The sequence below is a fragment of the Ursus maritimus genome, unplaced genomic scaffold, assembly GCF_017311325.1.
Source record: "Ursus maritimus isolate PB19 unplaced genomic scaffold, ASM1731132v1 scaffold_28, whole genome shotgun sequence".
NCBI classification, from domain to species: Eukaryota; Metazoa; Chordata; class Mammalia; order Carnivora; family Ursidae; genus Ursus; species Ursus maritimus.
The window spans coordinates 20,224,065-20,249,401 of NW_024425341.1; the positions used below are offsets into that span (position 1 = coordinate 20,224,065).

At 44.4% G+C, this 25,337-nt stretch overlaps 2 protein-coding genes across 2 annotated transcripts; both read left to right on the forward strand.

The window, feature by feature from the left end:
- The first annotated feature begins 1,205 nt into the window (after positions 1–1,205).
- Positions 1,206–6,794, forward strand: LOC103676925 (sperm-associated antigen 11B-like). The gene is made up of 3 exons (XM_008706140.2): positions 1,206–1,593; positions 2,554–2,712; positions 6,661–6,794. Exons 1-3 carry the CDS (start codon positions 1,536–1,538, stop codon positions 6,792–6,794), a joined length of 351 nt encoding a protein of 116 aa, XP_008704362.1. The 5' UTR covers positions 1,206–1,535.
- A 15,257-nt stretch (positions 6,795–22,051) lies between these two features.
- LOC103676938 (sperm-associated antigen 11-like) lies at positions 22,052–23,998 on the forward strand. Its single transcript, XM_008706153.1, has 2 exons — positions 22,052–22,106; positions 23,790–23,998. The coding sequence occupies exons 1-2, from the start codon at positions 22,052–22,054 to the stop codon at positions 23,996–23,998; spliced, it is 264 nt and encodes an 87-aa protein (XP_008704375.1).
- Positions 23,999–25,337: the final 1,339 nt, after the last annotated feature.

Sequence of the window (25,337 nt, forward strand, 5' to 3'; positions counted from 1 at the left end):
TGTGCACTCCAAACCTTGTCTACTTCACTGTTGCTTCTTGGGTGCCCAAGCCCCTGCTGGGCCACTGCTGCCCTCTTCATCCTCCCTCCAGGTAGAATATCATTGTTTTCATTTACACAAATGATCTTAGACATTTTCTCTGGACCAAAATGTGCCTGTAAATGAGACACACGTGACAAGCACTACCCTTTCCAACACCTCCGAGGCCATATTGAATTTTAGATGGTCATAACACTCTTGACCAAAGCCCACATTTCTCTGGTCACATCCAGGGCAGACTGCCTGGGGTATGCATGCCTCAGATAATCCAGTGACATAAAACTCATCCCTGCTAAGAAGAAGAAGATGAGGGGTGACTCAGACGGTTAGGCATCTGCCTTTGGCCCAGGTCATGATCCCGGAGTCCTGAGATCGAGCCCCTCGTAGGGCTCTCTGCTCAGCGGGGAGCCTGCTTCTCCCTCTTCCTCTGCCCGCCACTCTGCCTACTTATGCCCTCTCTCTCTGTCAAATAAATAAATAAAATCTTTAAAAAGAAGAAGAAGGAGAAGAGCCTTTTGCTTATTGATTATGAGAAGAGAAAACGCAGCATCAATTACAGATTTTTTTTTAAGCAGAATTGAATTGGACCCGATGGCAGCAATAGCCAGACATCTGAGGAAGACAAGAATGGAAAGGAGAGAGAAACATGAAGAAGAGTCAGATGAATTAAAATCAAAATAGGGAGGATAAAAAGAGATGAAGGAGAAGTAGAGGAGGCCAAGAAACCGGGGGAGGGATTAGGGGGAGAAAGAGCAGAAATGAAATCTGGAGTGACTTTGCGACTTCAGGAAATGACAGGTCATCTCTGATATGTGTGATGTCTTCCTGCAGGGTATTTTACACCAAAATAAATACATCCAGAAGACAGGACAGAAGCGCTATGGTGGCCATATTTATGTCACCATGTCGGCACCTAGCAGCGGTCCAACAAGAACTTGAGGAAATTTGTGCTTTTGTGGTTAATGATGTCTGTTATGCCCCCTCTCTTTCCTCTTCCTGCTCCTCTTCTCTTGCCCTGTCATTTCTTTCTTTCTTTCTTTTTAAAGATTTTATTTATTTATTTGACAGAGAGAGAGAGACAGCCAGTGAGAGAGGGAACACAAGCAGGGGAAGTGGGAGAGGAAGAAGCAGGCTCATAGCGGAAGAGCCTGATGTGGGGCTCCATCCCAGAACGCTGGGATCATGCCTTGAGCCAAAGGCAGACACTTAACGACTGAGCCACCCAGGCGCCCCTTGCCCTGTCATTTCTTATTCACCAAACCCACCCAGGGCATTCAGGCATGACATTTACTTCCTGAGGAGAACGGCTCAAATGTTTGTTCCGCTAGCTAGTGGTGGGAGAATAATGTGTCCGCATGTGTCCTCTGTGACTCAGAGATTATTCCAGAATGCCTCTCTTCCCCTGCTGCAGGCCCCCTCCCTGCAGCTCAGGGCTATAAAGGGAGCCCTGCTGTCTGCCCATCAGCACCTTCTCAGCTGTCAGTCCCCTCAGCGACATGAAGCCATCCCTCTCTCCTTTGATCAGCCTTCTCCTTGTGGCCCTGATGTCCCCAGGTAAATTGGAAATGTGATCTGGTCCTGAGGCCAGGGTCTCTCCACAATGGCCGTGTCCAGGCTGGGCAGTGAGGTACTAAGACCCGCAAGTGCATTTCCTGGCAGGGTTTTGGGGCAGGAGTGGGCTGGGTTTGTAAGGGACACTTTGAATATGCTGATGGCACTGACTGCCCAGGAGTCGGGTCCTAACCCTGACTACACTTTCTTATCCTGTTAATACTCACCTACTTCTTATAAAGAAAGACAGCCTGCGTCACAAGGGACCTTAAATATTAGGGTGTCTCAACAACTATATTGGTGACATCCCCCTGGATGCTTAGCTTGGCTTCCAGGAGGAACTCGGGCTCCACTGCCCACCCTTCTTGGTCATCTCTTACCTCCCTCCGTCTCCCTCTCCCTCCCTCTCTCCCTCCCTCTCTCTCTCTCTCTCTCTCTCTCACACTCACACACACACTGGCACACACAAATAACATTTGTCCTGCTTCCAACCCATTCCATCCCATTCTCCACTTGCTCTTTTTCTTTACAACTTTATGGAGGTGTAATTAACACAAAAAATGGCTCGTATTTAGTACAATTTGATGAGTTTGGATATTTGCCAGCAACCATGGTGCCATCGCTACAGCCAAGGGAATAGCCGCACGCACCACCTCCCAAAGTTTCCTTGTGTCCCTTTGTGGTGCTGTTTTGTGTGTGTGTGAGAACACTTAGCAAAAGAGCCACCCTCTTCACAACCCTTGAAGTGCACGGTACCGCACTGGTACGCGTAGCCACTGTGCTGCACAGATCTCTGGAATGCGGCCACGTTGCAGGACTGACACTTCATACCCACTGAGCAGCAACCCCCGTCTCCTCTCCACGCTCTGCTTTCACTCGTCCCCTAGAGTGACGCACTGCATCTTCATGGGTCTGCTCACGAGAGCTCTGAAAATGCTCTGCTGTGTATTTACTGTGAAACAGGACAATCCAGAGCCAGAAATGTTAACCACCAAGGCACCGAGGGTCTGAGAGAACCAAGAGAATCCAGGGAAGAGTCTCCTGGACAAGGCAAAAATGGGTCTCCCTTGTTACACCACCAAGAAAAACGCCAGCTCTTACCACGCACTCCCCCTTACCCGGGTAAGTAAAAAAAAAAAAAAAAAAGTGTGACAAGTTCCTCACTCTGGAAATGTTTAGCGAATGAATAGATGGGAAGGTGTCTATGCAGGTGGGGGAGGGCCGAGCAGTGGTGGAGATAAGGGTGGGCTGTGTTTATGAAGATAGTAGGTGGACGGATCGCGCTGTCCCACCTGTCGGAAGGGTCATGGGGTCTGACAGCCTCCCCTGACAGACGACTGAGTGTCCCATGAGACTTGGAAGCATGAGGGACAAAGAGACAAAAGTATTCACGGCACTTCTATAATCCTGACCTCACCCACACCAGAGAGCCAGAGGAGATGGTACTGAGCAAGGCCCCCTCCTCCTACCAGGTTGGAACCCCGCTCCCTGGGCCTTCAAGAATTTGTGAATACCTGCTAAGTGCTGGTGAGCAATGAGCATGCAGGGAATGCCCCAGGGACAGATGCAGGGGACAGGCCACTGGGATGACAAAGCTAAGGAGCCCTCAGCCGCTTTTTGGGTCGGTCCTGAACACCCATGTGGAGCCAGCTTCCGATTCGTAAGGGCCTGGAGGAGACAGTCATTTCCAAGATGCTTCCTTAATCCCAAACTCATTCTTGACCCTGAAATAGGGAACAAGAGGCTGGATGCTCAGTGGGCAAGAGCAGGGAACATACACGAGGGCACTGGCAAAGGGACTCCAGTAATTCAAATCCTGCCCCATTATTCCTCCCACTGTCCTTTCCTCACTTCGAGCCCTTTGGAAGTGACCCTTGGTTCCCAAGGACTCACTAGCTGGTTCTCCTCCCAAGGGAAGAGAAAGAGAAAATACCATGATTGCACAACAAATATAAACAGTACGAGGCATGTGTCATTTATTCTAAGAGTAGATCTTCGAGACGGGGTTGTTACTCCCATTTGATTCACGAGGGAGTTGAGGAGATTTAAAATAACTCCTCCGATTCAGGACAACAAACGGTTACAGAATGGAGAGGGGCGTGGGGATGGGGTAACCAGGTGATGGGCATTAAGGAGGGCTCGTGCTGGGATGCACACTGGGTGTTCTATGCAACTAATAAATCATTGAACACGACAGCAGAAACTAATGATGTACTATATGTTGGCTAATTGAACATACTAACTAAAAAAAAAATAAAATAATAAAATAAATGAAATAAAATAAAATAACTTGTCCAAGATTGTGCAACTGGTGAATGGCAGTCAAGAGTGGAAGCTTCAAGAATTTAAGCCAAACTTCCCAGTGTTATCCTCCAGGAAGCCATCCCAGTATACTTCTTTTAAAACATACCCGTTTCCCTCTTCTCTCCAATACACCGTACTCACTTCCTGCCTCAGTTTCTCAGGGTGCATCACTCGCTCCTGAATTTTTACTTGCCTTCCCACTTGGGATTTCCATCCTGGGTGTGTAGCCTCCTTACGTTCAGACCGGCCCTGATTGTGTCTCCTCAAGCCCAGTGCCACCCACAGAATGCAACACTGACCACCTCCACCTCGTTCCCCAACTTAGAGAAGAAGCAATTAAGAGAAAGAATGTCCTACATAATGACTATTTCTGCAATACAATTTTCCCAAGCATTTTTATTTTCCTGCTGGTTTTCTACTTCCCACTTCATTTGAGCGTGCTGGAAAAATATTTATTACGAACAAAATTCTCTCTCTTAATTGCTCCTTCTCCTGAATTGGGTAAAGAGTCTCATTACTTCCTGCACTGGCATAATACTTCAATCTGCGTCTAGAAACACAGTAGCTCAAAAGCATACATCCTAAAATACTTAGCCAGCTGTAAAAGTCTGTGTTAGTCTGGCATCAAGCTGTCCTACCCACATTTCCCATCAGTATCCATCATTGCCGTGGTCCTCAAGCCACGCCCATGATTCCGAGAAAATACTCCATTCTTCCAGGTCTCTGCACAGCTCTGTGGAACGGGTGTAGCCTTTGTTCAAGCCCCCATTTAGGAGCTACATTTAACATACATTTAAATGTAACCATCTCTGTGACCTTTTGGCTGTTCTCTATGTTCCCAAAACACACTGTGCAAACTCCACTATAGATTGATTATATTGCATTTAAATATATAGTTATGTGTCTGTTTCCCCACTAGACTCCGAGTTCCTCATCCAGAGAACTATCCCTGACTCTGTCATAACAGGCTAAAATGTCCTACATCATTTTGTCTCGAAGGAATGAGCAAGTGAATTAATTTGCCAAATGAATAGAGCTCTGTAGACACCCCCCATCTGTTCTATTCTTGTCTATCTATGATTATCTCTTTCTCTCTCCCGAGTAATTAACTTTCTGTATTTAACAGCATGCTTAACAAGGTATGAAAACAGCATTTTCAGCTGAGATGCAGAACGCTGGTGAGTGGGGAGGCAGACCACCCTGCAGAGAGGAGGCAACCAAAATCCAGGGAAACAAGCCTTAAATCCTAGGGCCACTGGCTCGTGAAGAGGCCCCCCTTTCTCCTGAAGGCAAAGGCCTGGGGCCCCTGCTCCCAACTGGAGCCACGGGAGTTGGGTTTCGACAGGCTCACCTGCTGGATGGGGTTACAGGGCAGTGCGTCCTCCCACAGGTGGGAGCGGCTCAGGTGAGCTTCGCTCACCGCAGGTGCAGAGCACAGACCGGGGCTACTTCAGAATAGGCCTGCTTTCCGCTTGGTATTGGGTCTCAGATGCTCGATGAATAAGTTCTAGAAACCTGCTGTACAAGCGCCTGTCTATGGTTAACAGTGCGGTGCTGTGCAGTTAAAAATATGTTGAGAGGCTAGATCTTATGTTAAGTGTTCTTACCACAAGGAAAACAAAACCAAAACAAAGCAACAGAAACAAAGGCACACGAGGAAACTTCTGTAGGTGACAGACAGGTTTACTGCCTTGACGGCGGTGGTGGGATCCTGGGGCAATGCAGGTGGCCGGACTCATCAGGTTCTGTGCAGGCGTGCCGATCTTCGTCTATCTCTGTGTATCCATGTATATCTATCCTCGCGTGTCTATCTCTAGGGAAGGATGACTACTGGTCAGAAAATGAAGTGATAGGAAAAGACTTCTAATCAACTGATTCATTGATAGTGGCAAATGTTTGTAATGCTTACCTGTGAGACAGATTAGGGCAGGAAGAGGGTAACATCTCTTCACATTGAATCTGTTTGAAGGTCACATCTCAGGTCGGTGGCAGAGCTTCGATGACCAGAGCAGCCTCGGCTTGGGGTCCATCGGAAGACGTCCCCAGCCTTCTTACCCGAACATTGTCTGATATCATGTCTCTGCCTTCATCGTGTTATCTATTTTTTCTTTGCTTTAACACTCGTCCCTTGCCTTTTCTATCAACTCTCTTCATAATATATAATTTAAGACAAGAATTTGTGTGTAATAGTCTCAGTACTTGAATTGTAGAGTGAGGTCCCAATTTCACATTGCTCAAGTAAACTGGCACATCCTGGAGGCACCAAACAGCCTTCCAGGTGTTCCCTCAGAATGAGGGGGAAAAGAAATCCTTCTCACTCTCTAAAATCTGCCCTCGGCTACCTGTCATCTCCCTTACAGTGATGGCTCAGCCCCAACCCGCCTTCCTCGGACGACCATCCCACTTATGGACATGTCTGGTGGGGCGGTCACCCCCAGCTGGCCTCCCAGAGCCCTGGTGGGTCCCCTGACACTGCGTCCTCAATTGGCCGAAGCGGAACATTTATACTGCGGCACATCCATCGCTGTTTCTCCTCCCGGCTGCCTCTGAATTGGCAGCTGGTTTTTTCAGGCAGAGTCAAGGTGCCTTTTAAGCCAGAATCAAGGATCTGATTTTTACGCTGTCAGGATGGCCACAGGGAAATAGGAATGCTCATTGACAACCTCCCTGTGGCCTTTCTCCACCACATCCCCCTGGGCTAAAATAACCCCCGTCCGATTCTCGAGATGGTCTTAAGATGCTAACGTTGGATATTTCTTTATACAGAACCCGAACCGGATTTCAAAGTTGTCGATTGCAAGAAAAGTGAAGGCTATTGTCAGGAATATTGTAATTATATGGAAACACAAGTTGGCTACTGCTTTAAAAAAAAATACGCCTGCTGTTTGCATCAGAACTGAGGCTGTCGACACAGAAGCCAACGCTTGGCCCACCTGCCTGCTCTCCACGGCCGTAGCACCCACCCAGACACAGGTGCTCTGGAGAAGCATGGAGTTGCTGGGGAGCTGTCATCTGATCTGGACAGTCTGGACATTTTGTAGCAGAAGAAGAAAAGGCGAAAACCAGCTCTGCCTGACTGTAGAGAAAGTAGCTTAGCCGGAGATGGACAAAATCGTCACAAATCACCCAGCTTTTAATGTAATAAACATTCACAGGAAAACATTCAAGTAATTCCTTCTGTTGTTTGAAAGATATTTTTTGAGCACCTGTTTTTTTCCTAGGCACTGAGAAATGCAACAAATTGGAAACATGGGGGGGGGGCAAACACCCAAAGAGATAAAAACGATAAAGTGCCACACATTTTATAATGTGCATATGTCCAAGGCAATAGGTGGAGGAGACAAATGTGAGAAATGTAAGAAAGGGTTCCTGGGGAAATGCAAGCAGGGTTTCAGAGGGTGAGTAGGAGTGTGTTCACTGAAAGAGAGAGGCAGAGATTCATAGAGGGTATGTTTGCAGAAAGGCATGAAGGAGATGTGAAAGAATGGTTTGCTGAGCAGATGGTGAGAACCTCAGTGTCTCTGCCAAAGAGAGGCATTAACTCCAAGTGTCAGATGAGGAGGGTGTAGGAAAATGTGTGAAGTTGTCCAAGAAAACAAATATTACGCTAACGCCCTCAGGCTGCTAAACGAGAGGAGGTTATCAGGGGCTCCAGAGGAGTGACACTGCCATGTTTTCAATTTTAGAATGTTCCTTCTAATGAAAGAAGTGGGGTGGATTGGAAATGGGTGAGGCCAGAGGCAGGAACACAGGTAAGAGCCGAAGGCAATGGGGCAAGTGCAGGGACAGCCATTCGGTGACCAAGGTGGAGATCGTGGTGAGGAAGGGGGAAGAACTGGGGGTGGGGCAGCAAGGACGTGGAGGTCGCAGGTTTGGTGACGGAGGGGAAGGAAGGACGTGGAGCAGGAACGTGCCCTGCGGTACTCACCGGCAGTCTGCCCTGTCTCATGGTCCTCATGAGTGGTCCGGGCTGGGCTAATCATGCCCTGTTTTCCATCCAGAGGTTACCTATCCCACCACTTCCAGCTCTCGGTGCCAAGCTTTGCCTTCATATTTCTAATGAGGTCCTGGGGAGGATTGCAGTCGGTGCATTTTCTGTGACTAGACTGGAAAACCTAGGGACCACGGGAACTGTCCCTAGGTTTGTTTTTGTTTCTTGTGTTTGTTTCAGAATTTGCCTTCCATTAACCAAACTCAACCCATTTGACTTCCGTTATACATATCCCAAGAACCAAAGAGCAAATTTACGGAAACTCTGCTCAGCGGTCACCAGGAAAATGGCAGTTACCTGTAATTTTCACTTTTGACTTAAGATGACAGCTATGAGGGGCACCTGGGTGGCTCAGTGGATTAAGCCTCCGACTCTTGATTTTGGCTCGGGTCACGATCCTGGGGTCCTGGGATTGAGTCCCACATTGGGCTCCCTGCCCACAGGAGTCTACTTCTCTCTCTCCCACTGCCTCTCCTCCTCCTTGTGCTCTCTTTCTCTCTCTCAAATGAATAAATAAAATCTTTTAAAAAATATAAAAATAAAAATCAAATGTCCATTCGTATGTCCATTAGCAATGTATTAAAATATCTGTTTCTCCACACTCTTTGATTTCTGATATCAAAAGTTAACTAATTCTTTTCACTCTGATGGGTGACAAATGGAGACTCAGTTCTGGAATCAGGCAAACCCTGAGTACTGTGTGGTTGAGAATTTTTTCATTTGTTTATTGGTCATGTTTTCTTTTCTGTATGTTTTAATAATTTTCTTGGGCTACCACTTCATTCTTATCTATGGATACATGCTCTTCTCATAGGTACGATGTTCAACCTTAGCTATTCTTTGCTTCCTTACTTCCCTTTCTCTTTCTGGAATACCGACTGCTTAAACCCTCATTGTCCTTGGACCACCTTCCTCATCTATCACCTTTTGCTCATAATTTCCATGCCTTTCCATTTTTGCTCTCAACTTCCATTTGTAATGTTTTTTTTTTTTTTTTTTAGATCGCAATCTCTCCTTCGGTAGTGCCCTTCTATTTTTCACTATTTGGGGATTTTTCAGGTTCAGATATTAGATTTTCACTTATTTTTAAATATTCCTATTTAAAAAGTATGCCTATTTTAAGGATTCCTATTTTTAAAGTATGCCTTTTTCATGGGATCCCGTTCTCATTTTATTGATCAAACTGTATCTTCTCAAATCTCATCAAGAATAAATACACATTAACTCTAAAAAAAAAAAAAGTTCTGCATTTTCCCCTTTGAAATGGTACCTATCCCAGTCCCTAGTTTGTTAAAATGCTCGTTCTCCTTAAATTTGTAGTCATTTCATACCGACTGCTAACCCCTACTCTCCCAACGGACCAGCGATAGAGGTCTCCTCGCTAAGTAAGAAGTGCGGGATGTGCTCCATGGGCAGAACCCTCTGTTGTTTATCTTAGAATTTTGTGCTGAGCATCCCTACTCAAAAGCAGTTTCGGGGATCTCTTTATAGATCCATAGTGAAGAAATAGTGGAATTTGCTATGATATATATATATAAATGGTGATTATTTTTAGACTCCAGATAATTATAGTAAACTGTTTGTAACTCATGTTACAAACTTTTGAGGCCATCATTCTCTCTATATCTTTCTTTAGCTTTCATGAGTTACAAATCCTCTCTGCTCATCACAAGGAAAAACTTGGGTTTTTTTTTCTTTTTCTTTCTCTTTTTTTAGTATCTGTATGAGATGATGGATGTGAACTAAACCTGGTGTAATTATTTTATGATATATGCAGGTCAAATCATTATGCTGTACACCTTAAACTTATACTGTGCTATATGTCAATTATATCTCAATAAAACTGGGGAAAAAAGAGAAAAAAATCATCATTTCTGATGTCAGTTATATCTCAATAAAGCAAGAACATAAAGGAGATGCTATGGTTCTAAAAAAAATAAATCTTCTGTGCTATCGTTACATGTGGGTATCTTTCTGGGTTAAAATCAAGATTCTGCAGCTCATACAGACAAAACGAGGTGCATAGATAGACCTTTCCAGAATGCTGCCTTTCCAGGCTTCTTTCTGGATGAGTATGTTCCATACTTAATCCTCACACAGATACGCTCACACAACGCTGACACAGCGTAGTGCAGGCATGGTGAAAACCAGCATTTACATATAAAACCAGAAGCATTGCCAATTTACATAACGTCCCTGAGAAGTAATTTTTTGTTATGCTTGCAAGAGAGGAAATACTTGTGCTCATTGGCTCAGTTATTCTGCTTCTCAGAAATGACTGATCTTCCGTGGGTGCAAAGTTACGGTTATGCAAAATGAGTAAGTTCTAGCAATCTGCAGTACAACATTGTGTCCGTGGTTGAAATACTGCATCGTGCTCTTAAACATTTCTTAACAGGGTAAGTCTCATGTTAAGTATTCTTACCTCAATTTGTACTCTAGAAACTACAGAACACTTATGAAAGAAATGGAGGAAGACACAAAGAGATGGAAAAACATTCCATGCTCATGGATCGGAAGAATAAACCTTGTTAAAATGTCTATCCTGCCCACAGCAAGGTACACTTGCAATACCATCCCTATTAAAATACCATTGGCGTTTTTCAAAGAGCTGGAACAAACAATCCTAAAATTTGTATGGAACCAGAAAAGACTCTGAATAAGCAAGGGAATGATGAAAAAGAAAAATGAAGCTGGGGGCATCACGTTGCATGATTTCAAACTCTATTACAAAGCTGCGATCACCAAGACAGCATGGTACTGGCACAAAAACAGACACATAGACCAAAGGAACAGAATAGAGACTCCAGAAATGGACCCTCAACTCAATGGTCAACTAATATTTGACAAAGCAGGAAAAAACAATCAGTGGAAAAAAGGACAGTCTCTTCAATAAATGGTGCTGGGAAAATTGGTCAGCTACATGCAAAAGAATGAAACTTGACCACTCTCTCACACCATACACAAAGATAAACTCCAAATGGATGAAAGACCTCGATGTGAGACAGGAATCCATCAAAATCATAGAGGAGAACACAGGCGGTAACCTCTTCAACATCGGCCACAGCAACTTCTTTCAAGACACATCTCCAAAGGCCAGGGAAACAAAAGGAAAAATGAACTTGTGGGACTTCATCAAGATAAAAAGTTTCTGCACAGCCAAGGAAACAGTCACCAAAACAAAGAGGCAACCCACAGAATGGGAGAAGATATTTGCAAATGACACTACAGATAAAAGGCTGGTATCCGAGATCTATAAAGAGCTTATCTAACTCAGCATTTAAAAAACAAATAATCTCATAAAGAAATGGGCAGAAGACATGAACAGACACTTCTCCAAAGACGACATACAAATGGCTAACAGACACATGAAAAAATGCTCATCATCACTTGCCATCAGGGAAATACAAATCGAAACCTCAATGAGATACCACCTCACATCAGTTAGAATGGCAAAACTTAACAAAACAGGAAACAACAAATGTTGGCGAGGATGTGGAGAAAGGGGATCCCTCTTACACTGTTGGTGGGAATGCAAGTTGGTACGGCCACTCTGGAAAAGAGTATGGAGGTCCTCGAAAAGTTAAAAATAGAGCTACCCTATGACCCAGCAATTGCACTACTGGGTATTTACCACAAAGATACAGACGTAGTGAAAAGAAGGGGCACCTGCACCCCAGTGTTCATAGCAGCATTGTCCACAATAGCTAAACTGTGGAAGGAGCCGAGATGCCCTTCAACAGACGACTGGATAAAGAAGATGTGGTCCATATGTACAATGGAATATTACTCAGCCATCAGAAAGGATGAATACCCACCATTTGCATTGACATGGATGGAACTGGAGAGGATCATGCTAAGTGAAATAAGTCAAGCAGAGAAAGACAATTATCATATGGTTTCACTTACATGTGGGACATAAGGAATAGCAGGAAGGACATCAGGAGAAGGAAGGGGAAAACTGAAGAGGGGGAAATCAAAGGGGGAGATGAACCATGAAAGACTATGGACCCTGGGAAACAGACTGGGGGTTTCAGAGGGGAGGGGAGTAGAGGTGGGGGGAAACAGGGTGGTGGGTATTAAGGGGGGCATGTGCTGTGATGAGCACTGAGTATTATATTTAACTAATGAATCGTTGAACACTACATCGAAAGCTAATGATGTACTATACAGTGGCTAACCGAACATAATAAAAAAAAAAAAGAAAAGAAATTAATGAAAAGAAAAGAAAAAAAGGGGGGTAATTGTCCTCAGGAGATAACAAAAATATTTTGAGAAACTTTTTGAAATAAACCTAAACGTTCAAACTAGAACAATTATCTCAGCAAACTACGGTACACCTACCTAAAGGGATATTATATATCTCCTAGGTATAATAAACAGGAAAACAAATAAAAACCATAAAAATGCCTAAGATAAGATTTCAAGACAACTTTCTCTTAGAAAGTACAAGATGCAAATTTTCATATATATGATGTAAAATTAATTATGAAAAGTATGTCCAAAAGCAAAAAAAAAAAAAAAAGGATTTTAGGCTACAATGTTAAGATTATTGGCGATTTTTAATTATTTTATCTTTGAAAATACCCTGTCAAGTTATTGCATAACTCTTGGGACACCTGGGTGGCTCAGTCGGTGAAGTGTCTGCCTTCGGATCAGGTCGTGATCCAGGGGTCCTGGGATCGAGTCCTGCATCAGGCTCCCTGCTCAGCGGGGAGCCTGCTTCTCTGTCTGCCTGCTGCTCCCCCTGCTTGTGCTCTCTCTCTCTGAGACAAATAAATTAATAAAATCTTTATAAAAAAGTTATTGTATAACTCTTAGATTTTAAATATACATTTAAAAAGATAAAATAAATGTGCCTAAGGATAAATATATATATATTATATACAAACAAAGATGGACTTGGATTGTAAGCAAAGACATTACACCAAGAAAGTCCTAAATCTAACATAAGAAAGAACTTCTGGGTATTAAGACTATAAAGCATTAAAGCACATCCCCCAGAGAGATTCTGGAACCAACTTGGGGATTCCTAAGAATCAGGTAACAACTGATATTTTTCTACCACCTGCAGTAATTTTTGCAGTCCTGCTTGGAGACAAGGAAACGAGCACCATGGTCTCTCTAGGCAAGTTCCGAGTCAGCAACTCTGTTACGCTTGTGTTGTTCTTTTCATAAACACCTGCTTCATGCAGGACCCTGAGGCCGGCAAGGCTTTATGGACACCAGCTGTACCTGGTGGGAAGAGACCCTTGAGCTAGCAATTGCTTTAGGTCATTACAGGGCCAGTCATACCACGCCTGGCTGCCTCCTTTCTGCTCTCCCTGCCCACCTTGCACACTCAGTGTCCTGCCTCCCACTGCACACTGGACCTTCTGTGAGCTTTGATGCCTGTGACCCGTCCATCCCCCGAAGCGCCCCTTCATCGGGAAATCTATTTGCTCCTCAATGCCCCAGGTCTGCTGGGGTGGGCACCGGGTGGGCAGGCTCAGTCAACCAAACCCTATGACTTGGCTTCCTATGACTTTCATAACAGTCATACCGAGTTTTTTTCTGCCTGTCCACCTACAGGCTTGGACTGACTCGGCTTACCTCTTGGGTCATAAGAAATTACCTTACTGGGGGCGCCTGGGTGGCACAGTGGTTAAGCGTCTGCCTTCGGCTCAGGGCGTGATCCTGGCGTTATGGGATCGAGCCCCACATCAGGCTCCTCCGCTATGAGCCTGCTTCTTCCTCTCCCACTCCCCCTGCTTGTGTTCCCTCTCTCGCTGGCTGTCTCTATCTCTGTCAAATAAATAAATAAAATCTTAAAAAAAAAAAAAGAAATTACCTTACTGGACCCAGGGAGTCCCCTAGTCATAAGAGCAAACATTAAAATCCGTATGTCCAAAGGAAAAGAAACTAAGATTATTAACAGAGTGTCTGCCTCTTTCTTGATAGACCAAAAAAACTCCCAGGAGTTGGATGACTAGCATCGGGGTTGCCAATGAGGACAGCGGGGATCGGGATCGACCCTGGCTGCAGGGAAAGGACATCGAGCCCGGGTAGGAGGCAGAGGGGTCTGATGAATTATCTCCGTTAGGTCTAAGTGCGTTGGTGGACGCTGTGGTTAAGCATGGGGCTTTCGGGAGCGCAGGAAAGCCTCGGAGTCTATTCTCTCTCTTCTGCCTGCTTCCTATGGGTCCCTTCTGTGACTTGCCTCCAGTCTGCTCTTCTTTTCTCTGGGGGCTCTGAGAACACCCGTAGAGAATTCATTGCTACCCCCTACCTGTCTATCCAAGGCACCAGCACTGGGCCAGTTATTGTTCCTATTTCATTATAGGACAAATTAAGGACAGTGATCCAACCCAAATCAGGTGGTGATCAGATGACATATCCAGGACACTATCCCAGCTCACTTCAAGCCAGAAAAGTCCAAGCGTGGGCTTTTTTGTCTCACATGACACTGATGTTTCTAAGAAAACACACATTTGTTTCTCAGAACGTTTCCTGGCCACAATCTCAGAGAGATGGACCCCGGCCAGGACGGGGGCTCAAGCTCTGGGGGAAGGCACTGTCCCTGCAGGAGGGCATGCGACTCTATGAGTCCCAGATGCCACTAGAGGTGGGTGTGTGAGCAGAGGAAGTAGCACTCACCAGGAATGCTGATGCTTGGGTCCTAGCCCCGACTCCAGTGATCATTGTGTCGCTGCTTTGCATAACTCCTGATAAGCACCGTGGGCAAACATGCCCTTCTCCACCCAAGCTCTTCGTGCCAATCAGTGAGTTGTATCTGTAAGAACAAAAATTAAAATTTGTACACCCCAAGGGAAGGGAAGGGAAACTGAGAGGTATTTCTGTAAGTGACCCAAGCACAGTAGCTCAGCAGACAAAGGAGGTGTGATTGCGGGAGCGTGGTGCGCTCTCCTGTGATGAATTACGTTGAGCCTGGAAGAGAGAGAAAGTCCTTGGAGTACACAAGACAAGAATCTGATGTAGGACTCTGGGAAAACGACAAATGCTCTCCTTGGCTTAGCCAGGGGTCTGGTAAAATTGTCAGCCACACGGGGCTGTACGATAGATCAACTACAGAACGGAGTTAGGACAGTGGGAGAACGCCCCAAAGGAGTTTCCCGAGCTAGGAGGAAAGGAGGCTGGTCATGCTGATCAATCACTCACCTTTTGTCTTTATTTGAGGCTCCAGGAATAAAGACAAAAGGAAGACACAGGAGAAAGGGCCCATGAAGATTCTTGGATAAGAGGAAGTCAGTGACTAACATAATATAATAAAAAAAAATATTTAAAAAAAACAAGTGAACAAATAAAAAAAGAGACAAACAAAAAAATAGACTCTTAAATACAGAGAATAAACTGGTAGCTGCCAAAGGACAGGTGGGTGGGGGGATGGATGAAAGAGATGAAGGGAATTAAGAGCACATTTGTTGTGATGAGAACTGAGTAATGTACAGAATTATTGAATCACTATATTGTACCCCTGAAACTAACATGACACTGTGCATTAATTATACTGGAATTAAAAAAAAACTAGTGAATGAAATGTAACTCTTAAATGAAAAAAAAATAAAAAAATAAAAAAAGATAAATTGGGAGCAAAAAAAAAAAGAAGAAGAAGAGGAAGTCATTTCAAGGGGATAGTGTGGTAAGAATCGTTAGCCAAAGAGTAAGAACAATTACCCCCCAGCCAAAATCAGGTGGTGGAGACCCAGTTTATTATTTCCCTTAGTCCAAACCCAAGGGCTGTGTCGACCCTATTCAAGTGGCTGGGAACCACACACTTGGCGAAGCTTTTGATGAATGGAGGGAGTGGTCCTACATTAGACAATCAAGACACTCCCCCATAGTTTTTAGGGGAGCATGAGATTGTCCCACTGGAATAGTGGAGGCTGGAAATTCTGTTTATTTCTCCAGGAATAAAAAGGTGGACGTGAACCACACTGTACACAGTAAAACAGACACACGGGGAGGAAGAAATGCTTCTGTAAAGGTGAGAAGCCAGTCTGGCTTGAGGAAACCTGAGTATGAACGTAAGTACGTCTCTGAGAGCGGAAACGCACATCTAGCCAACCCGCTCTGTGCTTCTCACTAGGAGATGTAACTTTCAGAATCGACAGAATTGCAGAGCCGTCTTAGCCTTTAAAGGGCACAACCATGCTTTTGGTCCTCAGGACACAGGAAAATGGGTTTGAACATGGCAAATTCAAAGGAAGAAACTGGCGTCTAGCATTCCTTTACTCAAAAAAAGGGAAAAAGAAGTCAATGTGACATAGGAACAAATGTAAATGCTGTCATTTTTTCAAGAAAGGCATTTGGATGAAGTATTTTCTAACTCCTTGAATATTTCAGGGTGATTTTCTCTTCACTCCTGAAAGATACTCGGTTATGAAATCAAATCCTCACAACACAATTTCCCTCTTAGAATCTCAAAGATGCCATTGCTCATCTGCCATTTTGTGTGGCGTGAAACACACACGAGGCTGGTTTGCTTTTGTACTTTTGCAGGATGCCCGATTTCTGCGGGTTTCTTTTCTTTTCATTTATTCTTCAAACATTTCATTTAGTCTTATTTAACTGTAATTCTCATTTTATTAGTTTCATCTGAAAAATTGGTAAACCCTACCAACTGGCTAATTCTGATAATTTTCTAATTCATAAACAACTTCAAAATTGTATTTTAACATTACTTCCTTAATATAGAGAGGAGGTGGGTGGGGGGATGGGTGAAGTAGGCGAAGGGAATTAAGAGCACACTTGTGATGAGCACAGGATCACGTATGGAACTGCTGAATCGCTATAGCGTTCACCTGAAACTAATATAATACTGTATGCTAATTATCCTGGGATTAACTTTTTTAAAAAGAAAAATATCAATAATTTTTTATTTTTATTTTATTTTTTTTAAAAGATTTTATTTATTTATTTGACAGAGATAGAGACAGCCAGCGAGAGAGGGAACACAAGCAGGGGGAGTGGGAGAGGAAGAAGCAGGCTCATAGCGGAGGAGCCTGATGTGGGGCTCGATCCCATAACGCCGGGATCACGCCCTGAGCCGAAGGCAGACGCTTAACCACTGAGCCACCCAGGTGCCCCTCAATAATTTTTTAAATGTTGAAAACAAAGATAGGAGAAGTGGTGAACTATATGTTCAAAATCAATTGCAAAAGTACTGAGACAGGAAAGAACTGGACAATGGAGACACTAACAATTGTCGGGATATGGACGTCGAGCCCAGTGCTCAGCAAGCATTCAGTAAGAGCCACTTCATTTCTTCTGGTTTCCCCATACATGTCTCATTAAAAATGAATTCGCCTTTTAAAAATTTGTAATTATATTGTCATAAGAACACTTCACATGACATCTATCCTCTTAACAAATCTGAGGGGTGATCATTGTTGCCTGTTGTACAGCAGACCCTGGAGCTTATCTGTCCTGAATAACTGGAACTTTATACCTATTGATCATTAACCCCCATTTCTCCTCCCTCCAGCCCCCGATAACCACCATTCCACCTAATTTCTTCTTTGAAAACTTTCTGTTTTCATCTCAGGGATCACATGGCCATGAGGTTGGCTCGCCTGCTTTTCTATGGTGTCTCACCTTCTCTAATCACTTTCCGACCATGTCTTTTTCCCCCTGTTGTCTAGAGCGCCAACTCAAATTTGACCCTCATGTCATTAATTCAACTTCCAAAGGATCAACTTTCCTTGCCACCGTAAACTCTTCTTTACTCTTCTAATTCATTGTTTTCATCTTAGCCCGCCATTCGACTTCACCTTGTCGGTCCTTAGAGACACTTGCTTCTAATTAGGAGATGCTATGGTTTTTTCGTGTTTTGTTTTGTTTTGTTTTTTGTTTTTTTTTTAAATATGTGAGACAGAATTGTCATCTGATCCCTCCAACTGAATATTTTCCCTAAGATAGCTGGCTTGCTTAGTCTTCCCAACAATATTTCCATACTTTTATTTTGCACTTGTTTTTTTTTCTTTTGCTTTGTGTTGACTTGAATTCTATCTCTATTAGAAAACATGTTAGAATGGTAAAAATCGACAAGGCAGGAAACAACAAATATTGGAGAGGATGTGGAGAAAGGGGACCCTCTTATGCTGTTGGTGGGAATGCAAGTTGGTACAGGCACTCTGGAAAACAGTATGGAGGTTCCTCGAAAAGTTAAAAATAGAGCTACCCTATGACCCAGCAATTGCACTACTGGGTATTTACCACAAAGATACAGACATAGTGAAGAGAAGGGCCATATGCACCCCAATGTTCATAGCAGCAATGTCCACAATAGCCAAACTGTGGAAGGAGCCAACATGCCCTTCAACAGATGAATGGATAAAGAAGATGTGGTTCATATATATATAATGGAATACCACCCAGCCATCAGAAAGGATGAATACTCACCATTTGCATCGACATGGATGGAACTGGAGGGGATTATGCTAAGTGAAATAAGTCAAGCAGAGAAAGGCAATTATCATATGGTTTCACTCATTTGTGGAACATAAGGAATAGCATGGGAGGCATTAGGAGAAGAAAGGGGAAAATGAAGCAGGAGTGAAATCAGAGGAGGAGAAGAACCATGAAAGACTATGGACTTTGGGAAACAACTGAGAGTTTCAGAGGGGAGGGGGTAGGGGGATGGGTTAGCCCGGTGATGGGTATTAAGGAGGTCACGTGTTGTAATGAGCACTGGGTGTTATAAGCAATAATGAATCATGGAACACTACATCAAAAACTAATGATGTACTGTATGGTAACTAACATAACATAATAAAAACAAACAAACAAACAAATAAATAATAGATAAAAGATGAAAAAAAAAGAAAACATGTGAATTCATTCAACAACTGTCCATTGAGCTTCTATTGTATGACAAGCACTGTTCTAGGTCCTAAAGATAAAGTAAAGAACCAACCACACAAAACCTCTACCTGAATGGGGCTTACGTTCTCATGGGGCAAATAAGTAAGTGGAAAGAATAAATGGCTTCACTCACCAGAGAGCAGTGGAGCCCTATCTCAGAGTCACCTGGAGAGCAGGTGGGTGGGATTCCTGGCAGAATTCTAACCACCTAGTTAGTACCCATTTAGTGAAATAGTGAGACTAAAATTGGAAATAAAAACTCTACGGGTCATCGGGCAGCAACACCACTTTGCTATTGTTGTCATTATTATAATTTATTATTATTATTATTATTATTATTATTATTATTATTATTTCTAACGGTCCTCCTAGTGCCTGGGAAGTGATATCTCTGTGGTTCGAATTGCATTTCCCGAATGATTACTGATGTTGAATACCTTCAGTGTGTTTGTTGGCCATTTGCATTTCTTCCCTGGAGAAATGTTTATTCAAGTCCTCTGCCCGTTTTTAAATTAGGCTGTTTATCTAATTATTGTTGAATTATATCAAGGTTTTTTTTTAAATATATACAAATGTTTTGCCACTCTCAAATGTTTTCAAACCAAAGACATCTTTCATCTTTCCTTACACCATCTTCCTCTGTCTGAGTGTAAAGCACCCAGAGCAATCATCTTCCGTGCTGGGACAAACTGAGCTCTAGTTCCTTTCAACCCTGTAATTATAAGAACCAGTGACCCTACGACCAGATTAATGAAATTGTTCAACGAGCTCAATTTCCTAGTTTGTCTTCTGTGGGGATGGCATGCCTAATTCTTCAACACCACTCACAGGATTCTTTCTTACCAGTTGTATCTGAGTCTGTGACTTGAAAATGATACGTCTATGTGTAAAGAAAAAAGTGGGCGATAAAATTCTAATACTGCTGCTGTATTTCTCTCCCAGGTGAGCTACCTTTCCAACATAGCTCATAGAATTTCCAAACTATACAGAAAAAAATTTTCAAACTCTAATCTCACAACTATTTGAATACTGGCTGGACTGCTAGAAAAAATATGCCATCCACATTTACCTTAAATCTTTTCTAAATCAGGTAAGTCTAACTAGCAAGCAAGAACACAAAGTACAAAACATACTTTTTATGGGTTCACCTACTAAGGTGACTTTTTAAAAAACAGCACATACATTTGGATATATACGTGCTAGAATTTGTACTGAACGTAATTCTTATATCTCCTAGCTATACTTTCTGCATCCGCAGAGGTGGATTCAGAATTACAATCATTCATTCAAAGTCATGAACTTAGGATGTGTTCTTGGCGTAGAAGAGAGTTTTCGCAAGGATCAAATCAAGATGCCGATTCCTTTTTCACAACGGGAAAATCTGGAGATGTGTTCAGAACAAATGCTCCAGAGAAAAAGAATTTCAAATTTTAACAGATTTCTCATAGACTGTTTGACCCACACACATACACATCTTGATATCTATTTTATGATTGTTTAGTTCATAGTGACCTATAGAGTGACCTTTTGTTGGCAAAGAGAGAAAAGTAGCATTTAGTTCCCAAATAATTCCTCCTTAACTCCTATTTTCGCATTTTTAAAAGATCTTATTTATTCGTGTTTGTTTATTTATTTATTTTGAGAGCACACACTGGGGAAGGGACAGAAGGGGAGGGAGAGAAGAGGGAGAGAATCCCAAGGAGACCCCACGCTGAGTGTGGACCCCAATCTGGGGTTCGATCTCATGATCCTGAGATCACAACCTGAGCCGAAACCAAGATCGGATGCTTAACTGAGGCACCCAGGGACCCCTCCTTATCTCCTATTTTCATAGGTGTTTTTACAAGGTACAAAAAGGCCAGTGAATCAGGCTATCCTTCATTAAGACCCACATTGTCTTTGCTTCATCTTTCTCGTCCTGGCACATCCAAAGTGAACTCCTGGCCCTCACCTCTTCCAGCCACCTGCATTGCTCACCTATGTCCTTCGAGATTCATCTCTGTGTATGCACACATGGAAAATTCTGGCAGGAAGGGTAAGAAACTAGAAACAGCTATCATGAAGCCTGGAGAACGAGATGGCAAGAAGACTTGTTTTTCATGTCTTCGTAAGTGAATTGTAAGGGAAATAGACGTAGGTGATGCTGGGCCCTCAGCCAAGTCGGGGCAGAAGGAGAAGCTGCAACCACTGGGCCTTTTAGCGTCGTCTGCTAGGTACGGCTGCATGGAGAGCTGTCCTTCCAGACCCGGCTCGAATGCCATCCTCCTAAAGGCTCGCCTGGGGTCCCGGAGGCGGGCTCCGCCCTGCAGCCCAGGGCTCTGCAAAGCCTCCCCTTGTCCCCCCCTAGGCTGCACACTCTAAGTCAAGGCGACTTTGTCGAACGAAAGAAGACTCTACCCTCGTCCTTCTTCCGCCGAAGTAGGCAACTTCCTGCCTTTTAATACACCAATTAGATTTGCCACGTTTATTTATTTATTTATTTATTTTTATTTATTTATTTTTTCGACAGAGATAGAGACAGCCAGCGAGAGAGGGAACACAAGCAGGGGGAGTGGGTGAGGAAGAAGCAGGCTCATAGCGGAGGAGCCTGATGTGGGGCTCGATCCCATAACGCCGGGATCACGCCCTGAGCTGAAGGCAGACGCTTAACCGCTGTGCTACCCAGGCGCCCCTAGATTTGCCACGTTTAAAAAAACTAGTGCCGTATGCGTCCGCCGCGTGCTCCTGCGGGTGCGGCGCGTGCGCGCTGAGGCCTCCGTGGCGGCCGTCCCGGGGCGGCGGCCGTGGGGACGCCTCCCTGGTCTTGGTACCCGCTGGAATGGCTCCGAGGTCGTGCTCTGCGGACGGCTGCAGCGCAGGGGCCCGTGTCTGTCGAGTACACACCTGGGAGGGTATCCTGCGCGCAGTTCATGCGCTCGTGCCGCCCAAACCGAAGCTTCCCGAGGGCAGGAAGCGTGTTGACACGTGGCCGTCTCTGTCACCCAGCACAGCACCTGCTCTAAGGAGCCCCTCACGGCCGTTCGTTCTCTTTCCGGGGCGACCCTGGTGTACCGAGCCATCGGTCAAGCCCTGCTTCTCCCAATATCAAGAAGCTTGTCTATTTTTAGGCAGAAAGGAAGAGTATCCAGTACCTTCTGCCCACAGCCGTACTCAGTAGACCAGATAAATGTGCTCATTCCTGATCAGTGTTCCCAAAAACCTATAAATGTCCCATTTTTGTGTCCTTTCCACTCCACTCCACTGTTTCGTTGGCTTGGTGTTTCTGCACAGGAGGGCTGGGAAAGCCGCGGGGAACCTTGAAACATGAAGGTCCTCTTTCTCTTCGCTGTCCTCTTCTGTCTGGTCCAAGCGAACTCAGGTAAATGTCTCCTGGCCGGTGCAGAAAGCTGCTGGAGGTGACCAGGGCAGGTAGGGCGGGAACCCCTCAGATAAGCCTCTGTGTGGAGGACTGGGGTGTCTGTGTGTTGGTAACAGCGCAGGAGGTGCCCATCTGGGGCTCAGCTCTGGACCGTTTGGATCTTCCCTGTGAAGAGTTTTTTAAAAAGTGAAATATGGGATATCAGGGTCAACTAACACAAAACAAAGGGGGCACCTCGGCTCTGGTAGACATAGGAAACATTCACCGAAGTCTGAGAAAAGTTTCCAGGACAAAATGACAGTCACATGAATGTCAGAGCTGGAAGGGACTATGGGCAGCCCTGTGCTCTACAGGGAGAGGACACTGAGCTCCCAGGAGAGTGACGGTGTACCGCTGGGCACTCACCGCTTACAGCCCAGCAGTGACTCATGCCCAGAACAGCATTCCTCCAGCCCCCCACCCCGTGTGGTCAGTTCTGCAGAACATTGAGGCATTGCTGGTTAAACAAATTGTCCAAAGAGAGAGAATTAGCTACTGGAGGAGGTAAGACTAGAATGCAGATCTCCAGGTCCCTAGGCTCATGGTTCTTCTACCTTCGTTGCTGTGGGGCCCATGTCTTCACGTGACTGTCCTCCCCAAGCCACGGCAGAGCCCAGGTGACATGGGATCCCAGGGTAGGCCCCAGTTGTTGCTGAGATCTTGCACAAGGTTGTTTTTTAAATTGTGCAAGACCGAGACTCCTGGGCGGCTCAGTCGGTGAAGCCTCTGCCTTCGGCTCAGGTCATGATCCAGAGTCCTGAGATCGAGCCTCTTGGGCTCCCTGCTCCGCGGGGAGTCTGCTTCTCCCTTTCCCTCTGCGGCTCCCCCTGCTTGTGCTCTCTCTCTCTCTGACAAATAAATAAATAAAGTCTTTAAAAATAAAATAAATCGTGCGAGACCAACACTGTGGGCATTTTATGGTTTTTGTTGTTGTCTATGTTCATCAGAGGTGACATTGCAGACCTGATATCTCATTCCCAAATAGGAAGTGCTTTTTTTTTTTTTTTTTTTTTTTGAGATGGAATTGACATATGACCTTATACTACTTTCGGGTATACAGTATAATGATTCCGTATTTGTATGTGTTGTGAAGTGACCACCGCAAGTAAGCCTAGTGAACGTCTGTCACCACACACAGTTACACTTTTTTTTTTTAAATAGAAAATACTTTCCATAGGGGGTGGTCGTGCTTGACCTACGGGTTCACAAGTCATGGTGAAAAAAAGGTTATCTTTTCTTCTTTTCATTGTAAGACATGAAATTAAAAATGGGGCCACAAACTAAGAATCAGAGCTATTTCCAATTTTCCTAGAGACCCAGACCCACCCCTCCTTTATTCTACTCTGTTCTCTGAAACTTCTCTGCTTTCCCCGAATTCAATAACTCCTATCTGTCCCCAGGAAGTTTGAGAATGCTGATATAATAATATAGGATAAAATATACACCCTTCTGGAAACATTCTGAGGTGGAGGTTATTGGGTCTGTTTTAAAGCTAAGAAACCAAAGCTCAGTTAAACTGGAACTTGTCCAAAGACACTGCACTTTGGAAGAATATAGGAGATAGAGCTGGGCGTGGGCCAGGGTCCTCTTGTACTCTCTGTACAATATGAACTCGGTATCAACTCTACATTATTGTATCGACAGGGGATATTCCACCTGGAATCAGAGATGTTATCTGCTTGACTCAACACGGGACCTGCAGGCTTTTCTTCTGCCATTTTGGTGAGAAAAAGGCTGAAATCTGCTCCAATCCCTGGAACAGGTGCTGCCTACCAACCACAGAGGCAGAAGGAAAAAATAAACCAGAGACGGACAGCAAAAATGATGGCAAAAACAAGAAAGCTGACACCTAACATGTAAGCTTCTGGAAGTCAGGAGGACTCTTGAAGCATCCCAAGGACTTACAAGGACGTGTGGCTTATTGAAGGTGCTCAATAAATGTTTGTTGAATGAATCCGGCAGCAAGGGTGAAGGTCTGATGAAAGAATTTTCCTAAAAGCTTGCTTACTTTACCTTTCTCTGTTTTTTTTTCCTGACAGTCTCAGAATTTTGTAATAACCAACCTCCTTTCCTTGCTCCTGAGAGTGTCTCTCACTGACCCACAGACAGGGGGACTAGAGACCACTCTCCAGGCTGATGTCATCCACAGAGGGACAGAAATGCAGTCAGTCAATCCACTGGCCCCTTTCCCACCAAATGCCGTCTGCCTTCTCATCAGACCCAACACCAGCCTCCACCTACGTATGGCCCGGCCCTGATGAGCCTGGTCCCCCTTCCCCAGCATCACAACAGGTCACATTTACCCTTAGGTTTTCCCACCTGGTGAACACAACACAAATCTTATGGAGCACGTATGAGCGGCCCCATTGGTGGGATGGAAGGAAAATGAAAGCCGAACGGTTAAGCCAACTGCCCACGTCGGCAGGTCGTTGGAGGGACTCTGATGTGCTCACGGTGCTGGGTTACTTCTAAATAACAGACTTCATGGGGTACCTGGGGGGCTCACACATGCTGTCTATACCACACCTTTGAGCCAGGCCCCCCAAGAGTAGTGACTATTAATTCCAGGTAGGAAATGTCAGAAAATACCAAAAGCAAGTGTGCTGGTGGAAGGGGCAGACCCTGTGCCAAGCTTTTTCCAGCCTAGTAGCTTGGGGAGCTGCCTGGCGTCGGTATTCCTGCTCACTGCCTGAGTCCAGTCTGCCCACGAATTCCCTGAGCGTCAAGAGTCACCTGGAAAATAGACTCTTGGGTTCCTGTCTCGGTTCCCTGGTCAAGCGTCAGTGAACGTTTGGAGTAACTGCCTTGGGCCTCTCCCCAGGCTCTTTTATAAACGCTCCTTGTTTTTTTATGTTCTTTTTCTGTTTTTTTTTGAAGAGTTTTAAAAAAACTTTTACTAGAGACTATATTGGAAGTGTGACCTGGATTCACATTAAAAATTCAAAGTTAGAAAACTAGTAAAAAATGTATATACAGTGATGTTTAAAGAAAAATCCAGAGAATAGTGCAAAATGTCAAAAGGAGTATAATAAGTGGTGTTATATCTTAAGGTTGTTATTATAATCCTCTTTCTGTCAATATTTTATAAGTTTTCAAGAGTAGGAATTAAACAAATATAGAAATTTTTAGCCCAAAACATAATTTAAAATATCACAGAAATGGACTGTTTTGATCTTGAGACTTCCTTATATT

Bases quoted from the DNA above. Each gene is read 5' to 3' on its own strand.
- LOC103676938 (XM_008706153.1), top strand. From the start codon at position 22,052: ATGAAGGTCCTCTTTCTCTTCGCTGTCCTCTTCTGTCTGGTCCAAGCG. The intron at 22,107-23,789 runs GTAAATGTCTCC...TTGTATCGACAG, and splicing joins TCTGGTCCAAGCGAACTCAG to GGGATATTCCACCTGGAATC.
- LOC103676925 (XM_008706140.2), top strand. From the start codon at position 1,536: ATGAAGCCATCCCTCTCTCCTTTGATCAGCCTTCTCCTTGTGGCCCTG. The intron at 1,594-2,553 runs GTAAATTGGAAA...ACTGTGAAACAG, and splicing joins TGTGGCCCTGATGTCCCCAG to GACAATCCAGAGCCAGAAAT. The intron at 2,713-6,660 runs GTAAGTAAAAAA...TTCTTTATACAG, and splicing joins ACGCACTCCCCCTTACCCGG to AACCCGAACCGGATTTCAAA.